The following is a 26,266-nucleotide window of genomic DNA, read 5'->3' as shown; positions in this document are numbered from 1 at the left end:
GTGGCTGAGTACAAACGACTGTCCCGAACTCATAGTTTCTGTCCCACCTCATTCTTCTAACAAAGGCTCTCATCGCCCTGAACACCCTATGCCTGCGATTACACACAGGGTTAAACATTTTTGGAATGTGTGCTGCTCCTCAATGTATGCAGCCTTTCCAAACAGAAGAGTCCTAGGCTGTGTGTCTGTGTAGCTTGGAATTCTCCTTCTGCATAGCCATCTCACAGGGTACATACAAAGACCTAGGAATCAGTAAACACAGTAACAACCAGCTTTGTCTGACAGCTGCAGTTTAAAATAGAACTATGAATACATATATACACATATATATTCCAACATTAATACACAGATGTGAAATTTATGAGTTTATCAACAGTACCATAAATGTATATTTTTTTTATTTTATTTTATTTTTGCAATGCTGTGAATGGAACCTGGGGGGGGGGTTCTACCTTCAAGCTACACCCCAGCCCTCTTTTTTATTCTTTATTTTGAAACAGGGTCTCTCTGAGTTATAAGGGGCCTCACTAAGTAGCTGAGGCTGTCTACGAACCATGATCCTCCTGTCTCAGTCTCTCAAATGTTGGGATCACAAATGTGCACCACCGGGCCCAACATATAAATGTATATTTTAAACACATGAAATCAAATTTTCAACCTCATCTTTTTCCTTGAAAAGATAATGATGATCTATGTTCTTACTATTTATAAAGGTTTGTTTCTAAAATTATCACTATGAAATTAAAGACAAAGAGCTTGATGATTTCAAAGAGAGAAACATTGGCATCATCTTTCATATCAATGAATCATAGCTAGTAAAGACAGAGTAAGGGGTTCAGGGAAACAGGCCTGTATTCAAGTGTTCGCGACCACAAGTAAAATGCACAGGAGCCAGTGCACATGGCTGCTCGGGCCTCAGGGAAACCAGAGGGTCCACGTGCTTGCATCCACAGTGGACTTCAGGGCTCCATGACGCCCTACCGCAGAACCATTGGAAATACGGCCGACAACATCACGTCCAGGGTCTTGACCACTTATGATGGGTGGTGCAGGATCCAGAAGAAGAGGAAAGGATCGCGACACAGACTAGCTTCTTAGCGACCAGGGATGGAGCAAAGTTCAGCAGAGGTAATGATGGGTTCTAGAGAGGACCTCGACAGCCACAGAAAATGATCACTCGGAGCTTCTAGGTACTGAATCAATCCTTGTGGATCATTTAGAAAGTTCTTTGTGGATCATTTCAAAGCACAGCAGACATATACTTTTCTTTAACATTTTATTATAAATAGTAAGAACTTGGTAATATAGGCAATTAAAAAAATTCTTGAAGCCTAGAATCACACTTCAAGAATAAATCACTTCCCTTGTGAATGGGAGCTGAGGCAAACCTGTCATGTGCCTCTGGCCCCGGGTCCTCTGGCTGTCTACCCAGGACCTCACCTGGCTGTGTTCCCTCTTGGGAAATGGCCCTGCTCAATTTCAAATTCATTCTGGCTTTTTCAATGGTTGATAGGATTTCAATTCAAATGGCTAACAGTGCTGAGAACTAAAAATTTTACCACCTAATTATGTTGCGGGGCAGAGACAACAGGGCCTTTCTTTCCTAATACCATCCACAGTCTGTAAAATGACTTGGTGAAGACTCTATAAAATCACTTCCTTCTCCTGGGACGAAAACAATTGTAGTAAAAGATACTGGTATCAATGGGTACTGACGGACAAAAGATGTATGCAGAAAAACAGGAGCAAAGGATGCTCGGGTAAGCAAGAGATGAGAAAAACAGAGTGAAATTACAGGGAAATGGATAAACCTGAGAATTATAGGCAGTCTCCAAAGATGCGTACATGTATGTTTTTGCTTATATGTGGAAGCTAGAGGGATATTTGAAAACAAGGACATCAGGTAGATGAGCAGAGACCCCAGGGGGGAGACTGAAGGAGATCAGGTTGGGGGGCGAAGTCATAAAGAACACAGCAGTTGAAATCATGCTATGAACGTAGACATCACCAGCCATTCCAATCGCAGAGACGTGCTCAGGGAGGGGGCAGCAGGGGGAGGGCACCAAGAGCTACGTGCAGGGATTTTTCTGACACTCTATATTCCAGTATGATATGCAATTGCAATGAACAGAATTAAAAGGAAAAGAAAAACAGAATGAGGCTGAATATTTCAATATAAAGTTCAGTCTATAAAAGAAGAGATGGGCCACCTAGCGTCTCTGCCACACGGCGGAAGTCTCATCGTGGCGTGGTCCCTAGTTAACTGGGCTAGGGAAGCAGGGACGGGGGCCGGGCTGAAAGGGGTGGCAAGGTTGAAGGATGGCAAAAGGCTAAAGGTGCATGCTGGTCAGGTGACTTGGAGGTTTGTCTGGAAATGTGCTGTTCCGTAGTTAATATTACCTCCTCTGATCCTCTTCCCTCTAAAAAGTCCAGAAACATTGATCTAAAGATATGTCCACCTATAAAAAAATACAGATGTGCTACAGGTCGAATGTCTGTGTCTCTCAAACTCCTGTGTTGAGTCGGGCGTGGTGGCGCACGCTTGTCATCCCAGCATTTGGGAGGCTGAGACCGGAGGACCGCGGTTCGCAGACAGCCTCGGCTACTTAGTGAGGCCCTCTGCAATTAGTGAGACCCTGTTTCAAAATAAAGAATAAAAAATAAGTCTGGGGGTGTAGCTCAGAGGTAGAATGCCTCTGGGTGCCATCCCCAGGACTTAAAAAAAATCCCCTGTGTTGAAATCTAACCACTGCTTGTGAGGGAACTTGGAGTTGAAGACTTTGAGATGTGATAAGGTCAGGAGGATGAGCTAGGGATTGAAACCAGGGCACTCCACCTCCAAGCTATGCTCTGAGCTCTTTATATGTTTTTGTTTTAAAACAGGGTCTTGCTAAATTGCTGAAGGTCTCATTATATCGCTGAGGCTGTGCGCCTCTCCTGTCTCAGCCTCCCAAACACTGACAATACAGGTGTGCACCACCATGCTCACCTGTGTGTTTTTAAGCATTTGATACTGAACTAAGACTCAGAGTTATAAGTGCATTTCAAAGTGATTCGTTTGAGCCGGGCGTGGTGGCGCACGCTTGTAATCCCTGTGCTTGGGAGGCTGAGACAGGAGGATCGCGCAGGTTCGAAGCCAGCCTCAGCTGCCTTAAGAGACTCTGTCTCCAAATAAAATACAAAATAGGTCTGGGAGCGTAGCCCAGAGGTAGAGGACCCCTGGGTTCCATCCCCATTACCTCCAAAACAAAAAACAAAAAACAAAGTGATTCATTTGGGCAATTATAGTTTTCAATGAATGTCTTTTAAATAAATAGTGTTTAAAACCTGACTTTTTAGTTCAATCAGTATTTTGTGTTTTAAATGAGTTCTATCTATCTATCTAGTGTGACTCAGTTTCACCCATGCAACCCTCTCTCAGCAGATCATATAATTTTTTGGAAATGGCAAATTTTAGAGCAATGCTTTATCTATATCCAAGTGCTTAAAGTCAGTACTAAAGAAATTTTAAATTAAAAAGAATACCTAGAGCAAAGAGAGGAGCCAGACATGGTGGCATATGCTTGTAATCCCAGCCTTTGGGAGGCTGAGACAGGAGGATCATGGAGCCTTGGCTACTTGGTGAGGCCTTTTGCAACTCAGTGAGACTCTGTTTTGAAATAAAGAATAAAAGATAGGTCTTAGGGTTGTAGCTCGAGATAGATGCCCCTGGGTGCTATCCCCAGTACCGCGTGCGCGCGCACACACACACACACACACACACACACACACACACACACCTGGGCTCTGGGCTCCTGGGGAACCCACTGACCAAGCAGCTACCATTCCTGCAGGCCCTCACTCATGTGACCTCTCAGGGCCCCTGTGTCCAGATCAAAACAGCCCCCTGAGGCTCTTCCACTCAGAAATTCTATGATTTTCAATCCATGGCCATAAGTTATCACTATTTGTCACAACATGCACCCACAGACAAAGGCCATGCGTGCACAGCTGACTCTGTTTGCCAATTGCATTCCTCCCTAAAGACAGAGAGCCCAGCAAGTCTGCAGTGGGTACAGGCTTTAGGAAATGCTGGGGCGTGCATTTCCCATTCTTGGCATGCACGGGTTCTATGAATTGCCCCGCCCTGTTATTCGGTGCTGTGGCTTAACCAAGACGTCAGTATAAAGTTGTCAGGAGGCCGTGACAAGAAAACTCTCCCATACAAATGGAAGAAGACGGCTTTCACTTGGGAGTAACAAACACCGGAGAGGGGCCAGCGCTGTTTCTCTCTCTCTCTGCAGTAGGAATCAGTACTTCCTTGACATTGCCCGTGAAGGAGAGACCAGGTGAAGTTTTATTTTGGAGTAGCAGAAAAATACCGAGAAATAAAAGCTCTTCTGGAAGCACTGACTAAAAATAATCTGAAAGGAAATATTACTGCCATCTTGATAGAAAATTTGCTTATTAAAATTTTACTCAGTGAATATGTGCTGCGTTTCTGAGCTACACATTGCACTGCGATGTCATCCTTGGGGTCGAAAGGAAGGGATGATTTCTTAAAAAAGAAATTGAAATTAAGAAATTATCTTTGTCTTAGTCAATTTCATCTATACGCTATTATTTTTAAAAAATATCAGTCATATTACCCACAAGCCACAATGAAGTTTTCTTTTTAAAAAAAATAATAGGACAGGGGAGAAAACCACGCATTTACTGAGCACCTGTTATGTAGCAGGACCGTTCCTGCATATTCATACTTATGAGCTCATTGTAGCATTTCGTCTCTAGACTCACTTTATATTTATTTGTATTTTACAGACAAAAACACAGATTTAAAGTGGGTAACTCCCCCCTCCACACACCACACACAGTTCCTCCTAACACACACACACACACACACACACACACACACACTTTTACACCTAAGAGACTAAGTTTCCAGGAAAAGAAACCAGAACTGTCTGAAAAAAACAGCCTAGGCATATGTTCTCTGCATTTCCGCATCCTGGAGTCATAGTAGGTGTTCAGGAAATCCGTTCCAAACACTTGGATGAGCATTTGAGCATTAAAGGCCTCCGTGCTGAGCAACGGTGGGCCAGAATGCACCTACATATCCTGTTACACCTACATCTCTGTCTCTTTGTTTCCTAGCAATCTCTACTACTGTCCCCACAATGAAGTTTTAAAAATATGTCAAATATCCCGAAGGTCAAGTGTCACTTGCATTATATCTTTGAAAATGTTTTTCTCACTTAAGTCTCACACGAAGGCTTCTGGGTGCTAAAGTGGCATGCCATTCAGTTGCCAGTGTCTGCAACTATGCACTATAGGAATCTAAGAGAAAGTTTTTTAGGGCAAAATATCTTCAAGAAAGTGTTATTTGGCCAGGCATGGAGGCTCACGCTTGTAATCCCAGCATTTGGGAGGCTGAGACAGGAGCACCGTAGTTTGAGGATAGCTCAGCTACTTAGTGAGGCCCTTTGCAACTCAGTGAGACCCTGCTTCAAAATAAAAGAATAAAATAATAGGGCTGGGGGTGTAGCTCGAAGGTAGAATGCCCCTGGGTTCCATCCCCAGTACCGCTAAAAAAAATAATATTTGAGAGGCAGTACCTTAGGTAAATGACTAAAGCTCTCTGTGACTCTGTTTCCTCATCTGTAAAGTGGAGCTGGTGAAAATAACCAGTAGGGATGAAGGTACTGGATCTAAGCCAGCGTCGTATGCTATGTAACTGTTAGCATTTTAGCAATTCAAATGTGTCACACATATTATCACAGGGTACTAACTTCCTGCAAAAAGTACTTTGATTTCCCTTTGATGGTAGGCCAAAAATAAGAGCCGTTCACCCATGACTGTTGTTCATTTTACATTTTCAATTTCTGTTTAAAAAAAGTAAACATTTTTAAAATTCAAGTCACGAGTTGTTTGTTTTAATAGAATCCAACAAGCCAAGCCTGGTGGCACACACTCATAATCCCAGTACTTGGGAGACTGAGGCAGGAGGATCACAGGTTCAAGGCCAGTCTCAGCAACTTAGAAAGATCCTGGTTCAAATTAAAAAATAAAACAGATAGGGCTGGAGGTGTAGCTCAGGAGTAGAATGCCTTTGTTTAGTAATACCAGAAAGATTGGGGATCATTTACTCACATTTTTTAGCATGTCTTGCACTTAGCAACTCGTGTGTGTGTGTGTGTGTGTGTGTGCGTGTGTGTGTCTCAAGAAAGGAGACCAGAGCCTCCCTTCCTGTAACCTCTCACATGGAGTATATCATTGTCCCAGAATACAACCCAGGGAAGCTGTTCCACCTTCTTACCTACCTGATTATAGCCTGACATGTAACCCTGTGTTAAGAATAATATCTGGGTTTGAAATGAGCTTCCTACTCACTAAAAATCAAACATTAGGTGATACGTCATGGAAGAATATTCCTGTCACAGTTTCCAACTGCTCCTAAAAGTGTCTTTTAAGTGGATTTTGAAGAAATACATCTGCGCATCCTAAGTTCTACAGCTCCATGGCACCTGTACGATCAGAGGAGAGCCTTCAGGTGACTGCAGCACTGCCCCTTACACTGTCCAGTGTTGCTCTAGTCCTCTCGCTCATGGGCTCGTGGGTCTCAATGGTTAGCAGGTGTGGCAGCAGAGGAGCAGAGGTCCTGGAAATGCTCAGTGACCAGCAGTAAAACCACCCTCCAGAGCCCTGCGCTGGTGGTCCCAGAACACACACACACACACACACACACACACACACACCAAAATGGCCACCCCCAGTGCAACCATCCCAACCCCCAAAGTCCCCTCCCAACAAGAAAGGGTCACATCAAATCTAATGTCAGTTCAGGTTGCTGAAATGTGCTTAAGGAAAACTGCCTGGCTTTACTGACTCTATCAGTCATTTAAACGTTTCCCCTACCTAAAATGCGAACAAATATTTTCATCAACAACTACTCTTTTCTGGAACCTTCCGAACCTTCTCAGGCAACATGGTCGGTGTGCATTCTGCCCGTTCACCTGCCAGAGCACCATCACAGCCAATCACAGTGCTCTCTGGAATGAATTCCTCTGGAGCAGAACCACCCCCAGGGAAGCCCAGGAGTGAAACTTCTTAGAGCGCAGGGACCGTGTTATCTACAAGGCCCAGACCCACATGTCGCTCTAAGCACCCCAGAAAATACCAAATGTTTCCTGCAAAGCACTAGGTATGTGTCCTTTGACACTTAATGTAGGCAGAAAGCTGTTCCTTTTACCCCAAACACAGGAGGAAGACAACTGTCCTTGGAGCTGACCTCGCTGATCCTAGGAGATACAATTCTCCTGGAGTCACAGGTAATAGAAGTATTCACATAAAAAAATATTTTGACAGAAAATGGGGCTCGCTGCTCTAGAGGGGGCCGTTTCTCTGGGGATCGTAATATGTTTGCTCTTTCCATTTTTCAAATCCCGTTACCCTTGGGCTGTGTCTTTGATGTTAATGTAGCTAATCCCCCAGGGAGAGTCTCACAATTTTATCAGGAGAACCAGAAGCAGAGTGCTGGGCTCTTCAGACAGCCTGCATTTCTAATCAAGAAACAATTTCAACAGGCACTGGGCTCCGAACCCAAATTGGAAGCTGGTATCATTGTTCTCCAGAAAGATATCTCCGGAGTCTCGGCATCAGCATCGCTACCCACACTGCTGTATTTTTATGGGGCTACATTAATATTCTGAGGCATAAGAGGCTTCTGTTGTTGCTCAGAGCAAGAGAAGTAACGAGGATATAAAAAAAAAATGTAGGCAGACCCTGTGCTTCCAGATGCCCTGGCTCATCTAGGTGAGGCTTGTCTAGGATGGCACAGGCCTTCCTCAAAGAGGGCATATACCATGTAACCCCTGACTTTGTTAACCAAGTAACACATCTTGGTCATAACAAAGGCTTGCACTGGAGATAATGGGCAGGACTTCACCTGCATCAGGTCAGGGGGAGGTAAGAAGACTACTGTTTAAGCAGATTGGAAGATAAGGAATCATTATAAAAACTGTTTTGTGCTAAAAAACTTTAGTGTCTTACCTTCAAGGCACTCTACTGCATTATCTCTCTAATGCAGTGCTTTATTATTCTGCCCCTTCTTTCTACCTTTATAATATTAAAATTGCTTAAGCTTGGAGCAGTATAGTTCTGGCTATTTTTTCTAAACTAGCTAAGAATAAGAACCACAGCTCTCCATCCCCCTTACAGTTTTGACACATCTAGGTGAGGTGAGAAGACACTGGGTCAGAAGCCAACACATTCAGCTGGGCGTGGTGGCACACACCTGTAATCCAGTACTTGGAAGGCTGAGACAGGAGGATCACAGGTTCATGGCCAGCCTCAGTTACTTAGTGAGGCCTTCTGCAACTCAGACCCTTTGCAACTTAATGACACCCTGTTTCAAAACAAAGAATAAAAAATAGGGTTGGGGTATAGCTAAGAGGTAGAATGCCCCTGGGTTCCATCCCCAGTACTGAAAAAAAAAAAAAAAAAAGAATCTAACACCTTCATGAGCACATTAATGGCATGAGATGTGCCCATCCCCTCGCGCACAGGCCTGAGCCTCCTGTCTTCCACTGGGACAGACTAAGGGCAAAGGGGGACACACGGGACTTCCCAGCTCAGAGAAAGGTCCCAGGTGGACACAAGGTAGAATGAGACACCCTGAGCCTTTCCTTCCTTTGGGGGAATTACAGGAGTTCTATGTTTAGGGTGTTGGGTTTTCTTTTCAAAGGCAACTCATGTATGCCCTTCATCTTAGACACCCATTATCTAAGTAACAAAGAGGCACAGCTCTGTTTCTTAGTGGACATGCAGGGCCCCAGGGGCTCCCTGGGCAGCTGTCGCAGCGTGACTCAACCCGTAGCAGGCTCCTTGTTGACCAGAGTCCTGCTTCCTGTTATATTCTCAGTTGAGACAGAGGACAGAAGGCAGGGAGGCCCAAAGGCAGAGACCATTCTGCTGTGCCTCACAGGAACACATTTTTTTTTTTAATTTAAAAGGAACTTAGAGAAGACAAAGCCCCCTTTGCCTTAGCCCAGAGATTTCGACCTAAATCTAATGCTTACCTGCTTAAGAGGAGGACTTTGCTGCTTGGATTTGGACAGATCGATCCACAAGGGGCCCCCAGACTCCCGAAGCGGAGTGCCCAGCAGTCCCAGGGAAGCCGGGCCATATGGGAATGGTCAGGAGCCTGAGCAGGGACCAGCCACAGCCCCCCATCATCCTGTATGGTTCTCCCTCCCAGTGCAGCAGCCTGAGCTAGGCTCAGGGTCAGGTCAGCTAACCCTGACACTCTCCTGCAGCCCCCCATAATGGGACCCTCACAAGGCTTCCTATTATGGCTGACCTAATCACTTGTCTCCCCAGGGAGAGGCAGTAGCTACAGGGAGTGAGCTGCTCAGAGAAGAGCTGTTTTCTGGCATAACTGTGCCAGTCACATTCATTGCAGCCCGGGTATCCTGGTGATCTGGGAAAAGGAGTGGGGTGCTGACCATGCCCCAGCATAAACTGAAACTAGTTCACAAGAACTCAGGGTGGTCTGGGGTGGGCGTAGGGGGTTACATGGAGATTGCAGAGACCCGTGCACCTCGAACAGCTCATTGGCTACATGTATGCATTGGGGATGTCTTCTCTGGAGCTCTGTACTAATTCAGAACAAAGCCCTCTACTCCTGGGATGTCTGAGCTGTGTAGCTTCTTCTCCTGCACCCTGGGATCCCAGTGTCTTTACGATTGTCTCCCACAGTGGTGGCTCAGGCCCTCCTGTGTGGAGGTAGGAAGCTCCGGGCTTCTTACCTGAGTCCGGTGACCTTGCTTTGTGCCTTCATAAAGAAATGGGTCCATCTCCAAGTAAGTTATCTGAAGCTGACTTATTAAGGTCCTCAATGGTGTTGGCCACTGGGTCACCTCTAGTTTCCGCCTTCCCTGGGAACAGGGCCCCATGTAACAAGATGGAAGCCATAGTGAGTGGTGGTGTGAGGCTTAGGTTCTACTTTCTACTTACAGGCAATAACTGCTGTGGCCTGCGCTGTTGACTGTAAGGCCATTTTTAATCACAGGTCCATTAGACTGAGACTGAACTACATGAGTCAGAGTCTCCATGTCTCTGTCTCTGTCTCTGCTCCATCCCCCCCTCTCTCTCTTGAATTAGCTTATATACAAATAAATCTTGCCACTGATGGATAAAGATAAAATAAACTAACGGTGCCATTTTAATTTTGCAGATGCTGCTGCAGAAGGAGAAACGCCATGTGCTTATCCGTGGAATGTAGGTTGCTTTTTACGTTTGACCAAACAGTGAAGCTGCCACACTTGGCTGAGGGGAGAACAGGGAGAGGTCCCCATCATTGTGGTGCGCGTCCTGTGTTCTGCGTTCACCCATACTCCACCTGAAGAATTCCTTTTTCATTTCATTAGGCTAACTTTAGAGGGAAAATAATTCTACCCACATAGTTTGCAAAAAGGTGAAGCCCTGGAACCCGCAAGGGAGTACACCACTAACCAAAGTCGTCAAGGAGGCCCGTGAGCGTACGTGTCTCATTGCAGAGACGTGCAAACGCTCCTGGTGCCAGTTTCTATTTCTCCTCCAGATTCCCAGCTCTTCTGACCTCCATTTAACCACGGGCCTGCTGGAGTTTGCCTGGCCACGTGACTTGCCGAGGTGAGTTAAGTATAAACAGGGACAGTATGTGTCATCTTTGTACTGGTATTGGGAAGAGGGTTTAAAATGTATTAATGTGTCAGTATTGGGAAAGATTTCCAATTTTATAATATATCTTCTTTACTAAGAAAGCCAGGACTAGCTAGCAGGAAAGAAGGCTGAAGCCAGGAGAAAAATGTGTCCTTGCATTCCTAAGAACAATTTCACACATTTTGGGGGATAAGACGAAAGGTAAAAGCCTCTGTCTGGAGACAGAGATGCCTCCCCCTTTAGGCCATAAATTTGGCTGGAGAGATAACAGAAGCAGAGCCGGGGTTAGAGATAAGGGGTAACATGATCTCCAAAAATCAGAGGGACCTGCTGGACTTAGACAGGATAAAAACTCAGTAAACTGGAGTTCTTTGGCATTTTCATTCGAATTGCCCCCCTGTGCCTCGCTCTGGCACAGGGCTGTAACAATCTTTTCTATCTTTTTAATAAATTTTCTATCTTTTTAATAAACTTCTTTAAATCTTCAGCAGCTGTCCAAGTGATGAATACTTATTCTTAGCTTAGGACAAGAATCCAAGGTTTTTCTGTTTGTCTGTCTGTGTGGTGGTGGTGGGGGGATTACTTCTCCCCACACACACCACGCACATTCCCCCCCCCCGCAACATATCCCCGCAACAATCTCCAAGTGCGTGCACGAGGGGGCAGTTTGCATCTCCCTTGCCTTCTCCTTCTGCCAGGGCAGACACAGAGGCCATCTACTGTGTAAGATGGGGGAGCATCCATCAGCCTAGGACCCAGAGCGTGAGGGACTCACGTACAGCTCCCCGTTCTTCCCCTCTCTGGATCCACACCACCTAGTCCTGTAAATTTGAGGGTGGCCTTCCCCTTTGAGTGTGAGATTGGTCAAGTGACTCTCATCAAATCTCTCCATTTCTGACTATAAAAAATAAAACCGCTAAGGAGAGGAGATGACAACCATCAAACCATGGAAATTAGCAAATAAAACTGTCTAGGTGAGCCAGGCGTGGTGGTGTGTGCTCGTAACCCAGTGCTTGGGAGGCTGAGACAGGAGGATCGCACAGGTTCGAAGCCAGCCTCAGCTACTTAGTGAGGCTCTCAGCAACTTAGTGAGACCCTGTTTCCAAAAAGTATTAAAAAATAGGTCTGGGAGTATATCCAGGAGGTAGAAAAGCCCCTGGGTTTCACTCCAGTACCACCAAAAAAAAAGTGTCTAGATAAATCTCCATATGACTAATTGCATTTTAGTTCTTAAACTTTGTAATTTTCAATACCTTGAGTTAATAAAGTTAATCAGCAGAACAGCAAGAATTTATTGTCTACTGAAGTATGAGGGGTTTTACATTCACTGCACAAACCACAGTTTTTTTTTTAACTAAAAGTTAATTATATCCTGCATTTCTGCATTGTGCTTTAAAGATAAACTATTTCAATTTTGATTTGGGCCTTTTAACTGTATCCTTGAAGTAAAGTAATCTACACTCCCTCATCAATCAATAAGTAGAAAAGAAGAAAGCAGTATAACTCCTTTAGGGCCAAGTCCCAACTTTACTCCACAAACTGATGGGATGTTGGTGTTAGTCAAGAATTACATGTGAGAGAGAGGGAGAAAAAAAGAGAGAGGGAGAGGGAGAGGGAGAGGGAGAGGGAGAGAGAGAGAGAGAGAAAGTGAGTTTGTGCGTGTAGGCACACAAGCACATAATTTGTACCACACATTAGAGCACAGTCTATGCTCATTGCAATTCATTTTCAAAAATAGACAACACATTCTAAAATATGCAAGATTCAATACTCAGGAAGACTCAGCATTACAGCCACAGTAGCTTTTCCATGTCAATAGCACAGAACAAGAAATCAACTTAAATACCACTAGAAATGGATACACCACAATTTCTTAGAGGCTAAGCTCCAGTTGTGTCGTTTCTAGACACCACATATAAGCAAAGAAATTATTCATAGTAATATAGCAATTTCAGCTGCAAATATACACTCTTAATAGAATCTTCAAGCTCAAGGTCAGAGACTCAGCATAACTCTTAACACATTGAAAAGGACCAAAAGAGCATGGAGTCACGGCTTCCATTTCCCAGTTCTCAGTCTCAGAGTACCAGCCACCCGTGTATCACTGAGGTCTCACCAAACCATCATGCTATCTGTTTTTAAAAGCAGAACTAAAACCACAGCATTCTCAGAGAATTGAACGCAATGCCTGTACTTACAGTGCAAGGAACTAGTCTAGCCAACTCACAGAAGATGACTGGAACTGAGCCTTTGTAAACCCATTAGCTTTATTTATAACATAGCACTGACCTAAGAATATTTGTTTTTGATCATAACAAGCACCAAAATGCAAACTAGACCCTGGCTCTAGATCATGGTTGCCAAGGGCACCTGGTGCCCTACGTGCCGGCGACGCACAGCATACCTGAGACAAGCGAGACAGTGTCTTTCTCCCACGAGATGACAGTGATGTACGCCTCCACCGAGGAGGGGATAATGCACTTGAAGACCGCGACATTGCCTCTCATGGTTTTCTGGTCCTCCACACGAACTGTATAGGGCTCCCGTAAAACTGGTAGACAAGAAGAGGACCTTTGTAAGAGGTATAGTCAATGGCTCATTCTGAGAGTAACTCATTCGAATACACACAAGTGTAGCACACATATTAACTGCATGCATGTTCATTGGAAAAATTTTTAAAAATCAAGAAACCTACATTCATTGAATTAAGAACAAGAGTATCACCTAAGACAAAAACCAAAACCCTGAAGGCACCAGGAGGTAGGGAGAGGGCTTCTTGAAGGAATGGTGGCTCTGGGAGTCCTGGAGATGGGAGACCACTCATGTCCCACAGTTGTCAAAGGTTCCCAGAAGAGGCAGGGAACCATCTCAGAGAGGTTCACAGGGTGGACCCTGCAAGAGGGAGGCCTCCAGGCCCATCTCCTGTCATGCTGTGCAGACACGTGTCCCAATACTTTTCCTCATTTTTTTATCTTACTTTTAGATCTCACTACATTTCTCAACCATAGTCCTTTAAAATGTGTGTAAGTGCAACTCTGTGTGTGTGTGTGTGTGTGTGTGTGTGTTTTGAAGTATTCCGTCTCAGGTTGTGGTTTGCCTTTTAATCTTTGTAATAGTGTTTTAAAAGAGAATATTTAAAAACATTCGGTATAGTAATTTGTTCTCTCATAGATTATACTTTTTATTATATCAGATCTAAAGATCTTTAAATGAGCCAAGACTGCAAAGATAGCCTTCCATTTTTCTTCAAGAAAGCTTTCATAGTTGGGGTTAATCCATGATACATTTTTATTTAATTTTAGTGTATGGTCCAAGGTATGGATTGAAACTTAGATTTTACACAGATATACCTTCTAGCATCACTTATTGCAATGATTGCCACTTTCTATCGAATTACTTGTGTACATTTGTAAATTTTCGGTTGTCTATACATAGGTGGGTCTATTTATGAACTTTACTCTTCTATGTTACTTATATTTATAATAATTTTATAATAAGAATTAAAACCGAGTAGCATCAGCCATCCTAAGTAATTGCTAATTTTTCAAGATTCTCTGAGCCATTCTAGGGCCTTTGTGCTTCTATGTGGACTTAGGAATCAATTTGTTAATTTTTACTAGCAAAAAACATCTGTTGACCTTTCATTGAGCTCACTGAATTTCATTGAATTTATGATTTGGGGGATAAGTGACACCTTAACACCGAATCCTCCATCTCATAAAAAATTCTGTTTTTATTTGCATTTTCTTTAATTTTTCTAAGCAATGTTTTGTGATTTTCAATGTATAGGTATTTCATCTTTGCGATCAGATTTATCTCTAAGTATTGTTACTGTTTTGATATTATTATAAAAAATACTTAAATTTCTATTTAAGTGTGTGTGTGTGTGTGTGTGTGTGTGTGTGTGTGTGTGTGTTAATATTGAATACCACAGTCCTGACAAGCTCACTTATAGTTTCACTCTTTTTTTGTTTCTTTGTACAGGCCATCAGATTTTCTACATACAGCTTATTCTCTACAAAAAGAAGATAGATAAACTTCTTTCTTGTCATATTGCTTTGGCTACAGCCTTCAGGATGATGCAGAGCAGACCTGGTAAGAACACGCACTCTGGTATTATTCTTTCTTTTTAGAGGAGTAAAGCATTTAATCTTTTATCATTATGTGTGAGGCTGACTATGCTAGAATTTTTGTTTCAGAAAGAAATTTCCTTCGATTTCTGAGAGTTTTTATTATAAGTAGACCTTGGATTTATCAATGCTTTTCTACATCTGTTGAAAAGATCAAATTATTTTTATTTTAATAAGGTAATATGGTAAATTATATTGATTACTTTTCAAATTTTAATCCAACTTTGCATTCGAAATATATAAACTCCATATCATCATGATATATTATCCTATTTCTTTGCTAATAGATTCAATTTGCCCAAGATTTTTTTTAAATGTTTTAAATGTTTGTATATATATTCATTAGAGGTATTTGTCTGTAGTTATCTTTTCTTGCAATACTTTTATTTTTGTTATAGTATTAGGGAAATGCTGATGGGTAAAAAAGAATTATCTGGGGAAATATTCTTTCTTCTTCAATTATGTGGGAAAAAAACTATCTAAGATTTTTATTATTTCTTCCTTAAATTTTTAGCAGGATTCAAAGTTGACCTTTTAGTCCTAGTATTTTATTGCAAGAAAGATTTATATCTAAAATCCAATTATTAGATATAGGGTTACTCACATCTATTTCTTAATGAGTTAACATTGGTATTTCATATCTTTCAAGAATTTTTATCTTGCCTAAGTTGTTGAATGTATTGTCAGATATTTTTCCTTAATATTCTCTTATTATTATTCTAATATCTGTAGAATATATACAGATGTCATATTCCTCGTTCTTGTTATTGGCCATTTGCCTTCCCTATTTTTCTTTTTCTTCTTTAATTTTAGCCTGGTTAGTAAGATAAGTAGTTAAAACCTTTATCTGTAACATAGGCTTTCAGAGCTACACAGTTTTCTCCCAAGTATTACTTTCATGGCATTCCCAAAATCCTTTTCTTTGGTTTTCTTTCTGGCAGCCCTGAGGATTGACCCATACACTTTGTCCTTTTGAGTTTTTTCTTTGTTTGGCTTTGTGGTGGTTTGAATAAGCGACTCTTGCCTCTCCATCTTGGCCATGAGTGGAAGTCCCAGCCAAATGCTCTCACCCACCACTCACTAAGGAGGGAACTCCCAGGGCAGGGTTTTCCTCACCACAAGTCATGTGGCTGATTGTGGTTTGCTAAGTAGCATCAAGGGCATGAGCAAGGGGTGGTAAGCGGCCCATCTGTATTCTAGTCTTTGCAATAGAAAGGGCAAGGACATATTTGATGTTGGGACTAGGATTGCTGATTGATGAGGAATAATGAGGGATCCTCCATCAGAGGCTGGTACCCAGACAAGGGCGACAGTTACCAAAAACTAATGAGAACAAGAACACTTCATGCTGCCCAGGGAGAGGTTACGATGTCATGGGCTATTCCAGAAAATCCCAATACCAGCCTGGTGGGGGTAGTTACGATGCCCTGACATGGAGAGCATCTATGCCCCGTGACTGTGTCCCTTCAGCTCAAACCTGAGATTAACTGTCAAAAGGTCACAGGTGTATCTCTCGCTCACTGTGTCCTGCGCTGGCATCTGGGTCCACAGGGTGAGACCAGGTTTTCAAGCATCCTCTAAGCAATCTAAAATAGTATCATGGGGCCGGGAGCCAAAGGAGCTCAGCAAAGGAGCATGTGCTTAGCATGAGTCAGGTCTTAGGCTCAATCCCCAAATCTAAAAAGTAAAGAAATCAATCAAGAAAAAGAACAGAGCCGAGCATGGTGGCGCACTCTTACAATCTCAGTACTTGGGGGGGCAGAGACAGGAGGATCGCGCAGGTTCGAAGCCAGCCGCGCTGGTGTAAGAGACCCTGTTTCAAAAATATAAAATAGGACTGGGAGTGTAGCCCGGAGGTAGAAGGGCTTCCAGGAACCCCAGTACCACCAAAAAAAAAAAGGACGTTCCATCTGCCTAGTAGAAGGCATTCACCCCATCTCTGTGTGTGTCAGGTTTAGAGGTTGTATCCAAATTTCATTTGCTATATTTTAATGATTTGATGTACTAAATTTTCACATCTCTTGATTAAAGCCAGTCTATCTCTGCCTCCCTTTAGTGTATTCTTGTGCGGGTTTTGGAATTCATGAGCATGCCATAGAGATCAAAATAGACATGGCGAGCTGGCACGGTGAGTCATGGTCTAATGTTTGGTTGCTTCTATCCAGAAGATCATTGCAGGGACCGGGGATGTCCCAGACTTCGCTCGCTCTGTACTGTCTTCCACTAGGACCTCCTCTCTGGCTGCAGGAAGAATTACAAAGCTCCTCCACTGCCTGGTGTCTAAGACGACAATCAAAGCCTCAATCTCTTTGTTCTCCTATTACACTATGTCAGTCTCCCCAAGTGTCTCAGGGCTTAAAAAAATTAAAATTCTGTTTGCTAACAGGAACCTCGCTGTGAGTTTGTTTTGCAAGGCTTTGTTAGATCTGTACAAGGATACAATATGTCCTATTTATAAAGCCCAGGATATGTGTGTGTCTCAGACTGTGTTTTTGTGTTAACTTGTAGCAATGACGGTTTTTTTAAAAGTCACAATCTGTTGTTAAAAGGAACATATTTCAGCAACATTTGATACAGTCAAAAATGTTAAAATAGCCTTTTTCTTTCCCCAGGAAATCAAGGAGAGAAGATTGATCCTGTTTGTATTGCCATACACATTCTTCCTGGGGGTGGGGGGGTAGTTTATTTTGTTTTGTTGTTGTTTGGGTACTGAAGCTTCAACCTAGGGGTGCTCTACCTCTACCTCTAAGCTATACCCCCAGACTTATTTTATTTATTTATTTTGAATAAAGGTCTCACTAAGTTGCTGAGAGCTTTGCAAATTTCTGAGGCTGGCCTCAAACCTGGGATCTGTCTCAGCCTCCAAAGTGCTAGAATTAGAGGCACTTATTTCAACTCAAATGCTTCTTACACCCTTCTTTTCACTTCTCCTGGGAAGAGTTAAAGAAAGGCACAAAGAAGAAGGGTGAAGAAGGTATATGCCATTCAAAACTTAAATGTCTCCAGGCGTGGTGGCGCATGGTTGTAGTTCCAGTGCTTGGGAGGCTGAGACAGGAGGATCAAGCAGGTTCAAAGCCAGCCTCAGCTGCTTAGTGAGGCTCTCAGCAACTTAGCAAGACCCTGTTTCCAAACAAAATATAAAATAGGTCTGGAAGTGTATCCTGGAGATAGAAGGCCCCTGGGTTCCATCCTCAGTACCACAAAAAAATCTTAAATATCAATAAAAATATTATAATAGATCAGGATATAGTTTATGTGAACTTAAAAATGGCTAGTTGCAACTTTTCCTTCCAAGGATTAGACACTCTGAACCTAGTGAAGGGGCCCTCCGACATCCCGCAGAACTCACCAGCAGCGTGCAAGTGAGCTGAGGAAGGGTTTTCACTGGCCCTCAGGGACCGTGGCATTTTACAACGTCTCGTCCTCCCCCAACACACACACACACACACACACACACACACACACACACACACACACACACACGCACACATGTGACCCAGAAGTAAGCCTGCGGAGCTGCTCACCGGCCTTGATGTGGACATCCTGACTTCTAATTTTCCCTGAAGGATTTTCCGCTGTGCAGTAGTAAGTATTATCGTGGATTAAGGTGCTGAAGCTGGAGGGAGGGAAGGGGAAGATCTGGAGACTGCCGTTGGGGTGGACGTGGCGGATCCCGGGGACATCGTAGATCTCCTCGCCCGTCGCTAGGTACCATCTGAGCGTCACGGGAGGGATGCCGGCAGCCGGGCAGGGCACCAGGGTCCCCGAGGTGCTCGCGAACACTACCTCTTGCAGAGATGCATTGACAAAGTAGAGGCTGGAATGTGTCTCCTCACTGAAAACTGCACGAAGAACAAGAAGGTGGTGAGTCAGACGTGGCTTCCGCAGGTGGCCGCGGTGCCGGACCCATCATGGGCCTCAGCTAAAGCTCAGTAAGTCAAAAGCGGTCCAATGCTCTGGACAGAGAGGGCAGCTCTGGAAAATAAGGTGCCACACCGGTTTCATATTCCATATGCAAACTGACAAATTCTCCCAGACAGCTTTCCTTAGTTTAGTAACTTGAGTGGCCTGCTTCATGCCCCATTACGTCCCGATGGCACTGCCCTGTCGCTCTTCCTATCCTGTATTTGTGTTCACCTGTCCCTTCCTGTCCCGCTGGAAGAGGAGCCCTGTGGAGACAGATCCTGGCCACTGCAGGATCTCAGAGTTTAACTTCCAGGGGATCCTGATAAAGGGAGAGAAGGGCTGAGAGGTATCTGGGATGAAACGTTCTGGTCTCTAGGTGCACTGAGACCAACCCTTGCCTGAAATCAGCTGCAATAAAAAATAGATTTAAAACTAAATAATGTATGTTAAATACTGCCAAAGCACAACTGGTTGTCAGAAAATAGCGTCAAATCAACATCGTACATTTTTGGAAAATTGGTACTAAGAGTCGAGAGAACTCTGACAGGTGCCACGCGATTCCGCCAGCCTACAGCTTCAGTGCGGATCTTGACAGCTTCCCTTCTGGTCCACCTGCCTACACACCGCTTACACTGTGTTCAAAGGCACATTCATAAAATATGCCATTATTACACACTCTGTCTCATTCTCTCACATGACATCCGAAGTCCACATTTCCATAAAAACCTCTATAAGTATGTACTAGCAGCTGCACATTTTATGTAATATGATTTCCAAAACTACTTTCCTGATCTTCTTATTAAGTCGCTTCTGCTTAACACCTACAAATGCAATACCTGCACACCTGTTCCTACACCTTTCGGCATCTTAATTCACTTACTGAGTACCTACGCTGTGCTTGGTAAGAAAATACATACGGAATGTGACACACATGAACAACTGAAACTCAGCTGCTAGAGTCTGAAAGCCAGACAAGAGATTTGTGACTACATGGAAGGCCTATTCTCAGGCATCTGCGCGCATCTGGAACTTTCCAATAGCAGATGCATACTGATTCCTATATTCTTAAGAAAGAAAAGAAGTCCCAGATACCAGGAGTAAACTTGGCTGGTTGGAGGATAACAACTTGGACTGTCCCTTTTGCAGTAATCAACGATATGAGACTCCAGGTAGCGTTTAACCTGCTCCTGTGAGCAGAGGCTCTGCCAGGTCCATACAGCAGTTTGCAGAAGAGGACGCAGAGATTAAAAAAAAAATCAATAGATTTACAAAGGTAACAGTATGGTCAGAGATGAAAAATGGACAGTATGTATAAAAATAATGGGACTCATCTCTAATGATGAGGTTTAACCTGTCACTGGATGTGGGGCAGGGGAAGGGCCCTCTCTGCCAGTGCAGATCCTAGAGCACTGGAGCGAAGCTTAGTGCATGCAGTGACCTCACTTGCACATCTGTCCTGTCCTTCCTGTTACCACTGTGGTGGAGTCCACGTGATTCTCCCAAGGCTCTCCTTAGGTCAGTGTAACCCCCCCCCCCATGCTCATCTCCCTGGAAATATCCTCAGCTGAGCTCTTTCCTGAGCATGGGCGCCATCCACAGGAAATGGCCTTGGCTGAGAAATGACTGGCCAAAGGTGGGTGCAGAGGCCCGACAGTCCTCCTGTGTTAATCTGGAACAGCTCAGAAGGGCACCTGGCTGGGAGCTCTGCTTCTCTCTCGCCCATCCTCCTCCCTGACTCCTTCCTAATATGCATCCCCTGGGCACACTCCCCCTACCCCAACCAGGACTTCTGCCCTCTTCAGAGCATCTCTCTCCAGGAAACTCATTATTAGACACCAACGGAGGTGTGCTGGTCACCATCTATGACCAGGGATTTTTAATGTTAAGCAAAATACAATGACAAAGTCAACTGATAACTCATGTAAGTCTCTGTCAGAGCACAAGAAATCTTAAAAATAGAAAAGAGGGAAGAAAGTATTGAACCAGGAACATCAATAGACAGGGGGAAAAAGAAACCAAAACCAACAGTGCTGGCGTTGAACAAGATCACGCGTGATGCAGCTAAAACTCTGCAGGAACCATTTCCCGGGGACCAGTGAAAACGGAGCGTGACAACGTGTAGCTCATCTTACAACCAACACTTCCACATGAAAAGCACACATTTATATACAGCCACGTGCCACACACAGATATTCAGCTGGTGATGGACCACGTATGCCTCGGTGGTCCCATAAGATCAGAATGGAGCGGAAGAGTTCCTGCCACCTGGTCACACCCCAGCTGACAGAAGGTGGCAGTCCAATGGTTATTCATAAATTTGTGGCGGTGCTGGTGTAAATAGACCACTATGCTGCCTGGAGTACAGTATACCACGCCTGATAATGAGAGCAAAGTGCTGTGTTATTGGTTTATGTATTTACTGCACTGCGCTTTTTACCACTGACTTAAGAGCCTAGTTTTGCACTTATATTAAGAAGTTTACGGTAAACAATCTATCCCATCACACCCTTAGCAGCAGGGGGCCTCATACAGCCCAAGTTCACCAAGTCTCCCGTTTGCATCAAGTGACTGCCTGCACCATCTAGGTTTGGGCAACTGCACTCCAGCTCCTTTGCACAACAAGGACATCACCTAACTGCATTTCTCAGAATATGTCCCCATCATTAGGTATCGCATGATTGCATTCCACAAACACTCTGATTTTTGGTAGCCTTTTATATGCTAAATGAGAAAATATGTAGGGTTTAACACCTAGAATCCAAAAATATCTAGTATATGTCAGTTGATAAATCCATGGTCATGATTTATTCATTTCCCTCTTTTTTTTTTTTTAATGGGATGTGGCAAAAAAAAAAAAAAAAAAAAACCCCACTGGTCACTTATATACATCTTTCAGAAATTTTTTGGTGAAATTTCTAGTTCACAAAATTACTTCAGTTTTAAAACTATTGGAATTGCCTCCCACAGTTAAGTAACAGAACATTTGCTGACACTGAGAGAGAGGGGTGCAGATGAAAACTCCTAGTGGAGATCCTGTCGTAGGGAGATGCTAACGAACCCCGTACACTGTGAAGAGGAGACTTGCCAGGCTGGAGTGGATTTGCTCCCCTGTGAGAGTTGCATGGCATCGATGCCCCCAAAACTCAACTTCAGGTGTCCTAATTCAACACAGAATGGAGGTCTGGATGCCCGGCATTGCTCATTCTATTCCTAACACCAGCCATTCCTTATGGTCAGATAGAAGGTGCCCTGAGGAGCTCATGTATCAGTGTCCACACTCTATATAATTAAGGGTTTCGATCTTATCAGTAGAGAGATTCACTGTGGTGGATTTACTGGATGGTCACCTAGGCAGGTGGGTTGTGTCTGGAGAAGGTGAGTCCCGGCCTGTGGTCCTAGGTGCTGTGCTTGTGTTTTTGAAACCCTGGCTTGCTCTCTCTTGCTTCCAGCCTCTGTGGTGTGAGAGCAGAGCCTGATCTTTCCTGTTGGCTTCCCATCGCCCTGCCCTGGACCGCACATTCTGGGCCTGACCTGTCATTCCTTACAGATACACAGCAGAGGTGTGTCTCTAGTGTGTATTGCAACAGTGTGATTCTACATTTGAGCTTTCCAAGAAACTGACACTGCCTTTCCATGCCACTGGATTAGCTTCACAATATGGCTGTTTGTTTCCTAGTAACCTTGGGGAGTTTGTGAGGAGGTACAGCCTCCTCCAGATAGTTTTCTTGCAATTCCATCTCCCTTCACTAGGCCCCAGCACTGGCAGTGAGAAAGAGTCTGATCACCAGGACTAGGGCTAAGCCAAGAAGCAGAGTGAAAACATGGTGGAGAAAGACATATTTTGTAAAAGCAGAAGATCTTTTCCAACAGAAGGGAGGCATTCATCAAATCATGGCTTTTTTGTAGTTTTCTCTCCTAACTAGAACTGGTGTTGTTAGCGAAGCTTCTTTAGTCAGAATATGAAAATTACCGCTGCTAGCTAAGGAATCAGCTCAGATCAGAGGAGAGTTAATAGTTCAATATTACAGTTTTCATCTCAAATAAAAATGAGGATTGCAGCACTATAATTTTACATGTGAGCTTTCTAAGAAACTGATACTACCCCAAACATATTGTTAGAAATGAGGTAACTGTCATTCTTCCAGGCTAATTAATTCCACCCAGATTTCTTTCTTTTCTTTTTTCCCCCTAGCTGAGTTCTGTCAACTCAACTGTGGGTAATTTGAACTAAAAAAAAAAAAAAAAACTTGGTCACGTTTGAATGTATCCTCCTGTACCCTAAGAGTAGCCTTGTCAACAGTAGAAACGTCTTTGAAAATGTGAAAGTATGTAAGAAATATTGCTCAGCTAAACATCCAGTGTGTTATTGAAAGTCACATTCCAAGAGCTGGCCTGAAAAATTATTTGAATGGCCATGGGGAAAATGACAAATAAATGTTTAATCCTAGAAAGAGATAATTGACCTATGGAGGATTCCTGACGCTTCTCCTTACATTTTTAAGGCATTTTTCATTTGTCTTCCAATCTCACATCACTGGGTTTAATAATGTAACATAAACTCATTCTCTAAGATACACGTCACATGCCACAGGCAAAAGAAAACCCAGTCCAGACTCCAATAGCTTTTATTTCCTCCATCTCTGGGACCATCTGCCTAAATATTAGCCTTTCATTTTATAGAGTGTCTCCTGCTCTTTCAATAAATAATGTAACGGCGCTCTGCACAGTGAGGGCCTTAACAATCGCAGTGTGAATTACACGCACGCAAACGTTCCACGTAGATAATTTCAGCTTGATAACAGAAAGCTAAGCAAAACATTAGCATATTCTTGTTGTGAAATCCAGGGCGTAAGATCCCAGGACATCAACTGGAAGGAGCTGGTGGGAGGGGCTTGGGACGTCTCTTTAGTTGCAGACTTCTTGATATTTTGTTATAACAGATGGTACAAGCAAGGCTCCAGTGACAAACAACGTTATATGAGAGAGAGAAGACTGTGTTTTCACTTTCCTTAAAAATCAGACATGGTAGACTGAAAAAGTGTGAGGAAGCTCATACAGGAGGCAGGGACCAAATCCTTCCCCCAAGGAACAGTTGCTGAGCACCTGTGCTGAGCCAGGCCTTGGGGAAGGTCCTGGAAATGCACATTTGAAGGCCCCTGGTTCTGCTCTCTGGGAAAGTTTGGGCTGGAGGATGCTACTGTCATGTAGAGAAGCTGCTCTCATTCTGTTTGCTGGACGGTGCCACAGAATTATTTGCAAAGTATGGCGACAGCATAACAGAGAAAGTGTCACAACCCAGGGACAAAGGAGAGTACTCTCCATGGGAGGAAAGAAAATGCCCCGCAGCAGGGTGCACAAGTTATATTGGGATGCTGAGCTGCCTCTGTTGGGACAGGGCACTGACTATAGCAACCCGGTGCACACATGAGGGTGACAGACAATTTGGAGAGGGAGCCCTTGAGTGTTTATATCCACTTTTCAGGTAAATACTTATTCAGCACCTCCCTGGCACTGTACCCAAATCTGAGAAATTGCTAATCATCCAGATGCAGGTCACTGACATCAGGAGTTTACGTCTCAGGTGTGTGGCGTGCAGTCTAGACTGTAATGGAGGTCAGATGTCAAACTAGAAAGCACATAATTTATCCTTCACTTTTAGACTTATATCCAAGAGAAATAAAGACATATGTCCATATAAAAGGTTGCATACACATGTATAAAGCAGTATTACTTTTAGTAATCAAATATGTATACAACTCATGTGTCCATCAAGTGAAGAGCAGAGAGACAAAATGCAGTTTATCTACACAGAATATCATTCCGCAGAAAGAACAAGAATGAAATACCAACACATCTATGAAAGTCAATGACCTTTGATAACACTGTGTGAGTTGAAAAGGCCAGCCACAAAAGACCATGTACTGCAAGATGACTTTCACATAAAGTGTCCAGAGGGGAGCACTGACTAAAGACGGAGAGTGGACTAGGGCTTAGTAGGGATGGAGTAAGAGAGTTGCAACTTGAAGTGTTGAAAATCTCCTAAAATGGGCTGGGGCGACGGTTGCATATATCTGTAATAAGCTGAAACCACCGGGTTATGCACTTTAACTGGGTTCATTTTGTGGCATCCAGGACTCCAAAAATACCATAGTCAGGAAAACCAAACCCTGTTATTGGGTGAAATATCCCGAAAAAAATGTAAAGAACAAGAAAGAACAAAAACTAGAGATGGATTCTCACAGCCAGGTAATATTTTTAAGATGCAAAAAAGGATATTTGACCAATGCTTTGTACCTCAAATATATAATAGATTCCTACACATCAACAGAAAAAGGCAATCCAATGAAATGGAGAAAAGGCTGGAGCAGTCAGTTCAGAACGGCTAATATATAAACAGCTACTAAGCACAAGAAAAAGCAGGCCAATGCTATTAGTCATGTGGCAATGCATATTAGAAGCACAATGAGGCATTACTACATACCCAACAGGATAACTAAAGTCAAAACAGGGAACATATCTGTGTCTCAAAGATGTGAAGCAACAGGACCCACAGCAAGAGGTAAAATGATAAAATCAGTGTAGAGAGCTGTTGGTCAGTACTGTATAAAGTAAACACTCAATGACTCATGGCTCAGCTCCCAAGCACATTCCACCAGATATATGAGCCTGTCTTCACCATAAACACATATTGAACTATCTATAGTGGCAACTCTTGTGAGTCACATGCCAAAAACTACTCAGATACCAAACAATAGTAAAACAGTATTTTGACAGTGTGCTACATTTGTCCATCAAGTTTCTGTATAACAAGAATGAACAAACTACAATTACCAACAAAAATATTATCAGTCACTCATTGTGTTTACTTGTGGTGCTGGGAATGGAACTCGGGGCCTCATTCATGCTACCTGAGTAACTCACCAATGAGCTGCACCCCTAGCACCTCACACTGTCATGTCTGAGGCCAACAAGCAGACACACAAAAAGGCTACACTGTGTTACTATTTTTATCAAACATAGAAATAGTTAAAACTAACCTATGAGGTTTAGAGTCAGAATAACAATTGTCCAGAGAGGTGGGTTTAGATGTGGGGAATACAGGGGTGTCCATGCTGCCGACCTTTATCTTGATCTGGATGCGAGCTGAACAATTAGATATACAACGTGATCTGCAACTGAAAAGCTAAAACTCTAAAAAAAAAAAAAAAAAAAAAAAAAAAAAAAAAAACAGGAAAAGATAAATCCACCAGAAAGATAAGGAGGAAATTATAAGCTCAGTAGCCCAGATCCTAGAAGACTGTTGTCTTAGAAACCAAAGGATAGCTTGGGGTAGTCACCCAGAGGTTTCCAACAGTGTTCACTGCTTCAGAGAGGCCAGCAAACATGAGAACAAAAACAGGCTATTGAATTTACAAGCTGGGAATATTCATTTTGGATGAAAATGCCATTTGGGTCCAAAACACTTTATTGGTTTCATAAGAATCTGTGAGTGCATATGTTTCCTGAAATGAGCGGCTTCTGTAAAGGTCTCTCCAAATGAAAGGGAATAT

General features: G+C 43.4%; 1 protein-coding gene across 3 annotated transcripts in view; it reads right to left on the bottom strand.

The window, feature by feature from the left end:
• Positions 1-26,266, bottom strand: part of DSCAM (DS cell adhesion molecule) — a gene marked incomplete at both ends in the record, with an annotated part of 734,316 nt that overhangs the window by 604,473 nt on the left and 103,577 nt on the right. For all 3 annotated transcript variants that reach the window (XM_080695506.1, XM_080695507.1, XM_080695508.1), the window contains 2 exons: positions 13,085-13,231; positions 18,335-18,652. In XM_080695506.1, coding sequence (XP_080551632.1) covers positions 13,085-13,231; positions 18,335-18,652 — 465 coding nt within the window. The remainder of the gene's footprint in view (positions 1-13,084; positions 13,232-18,334; positions 18,653-26,266) is intronic.

Source organism: Muscardinus avellanarius (genome assembly GCF_963383645.1).
Source record: "Muscardinus avellanarius genome assembly, chromosome: 5".
In the NCBI taxonomy this organism is placed as follows: domain Eukaryota; kingdom Metazoa; phylum Chordata; class Mammalia; order Rodentia; family Gliridae; genus Muscardinus; species Muscardinus avellanarius.
The sequence above is the reverse complement of the archived record's forward strand: the minus strand, read 5'-3'. Positions and strand labels throughout refer to the sequence as shown.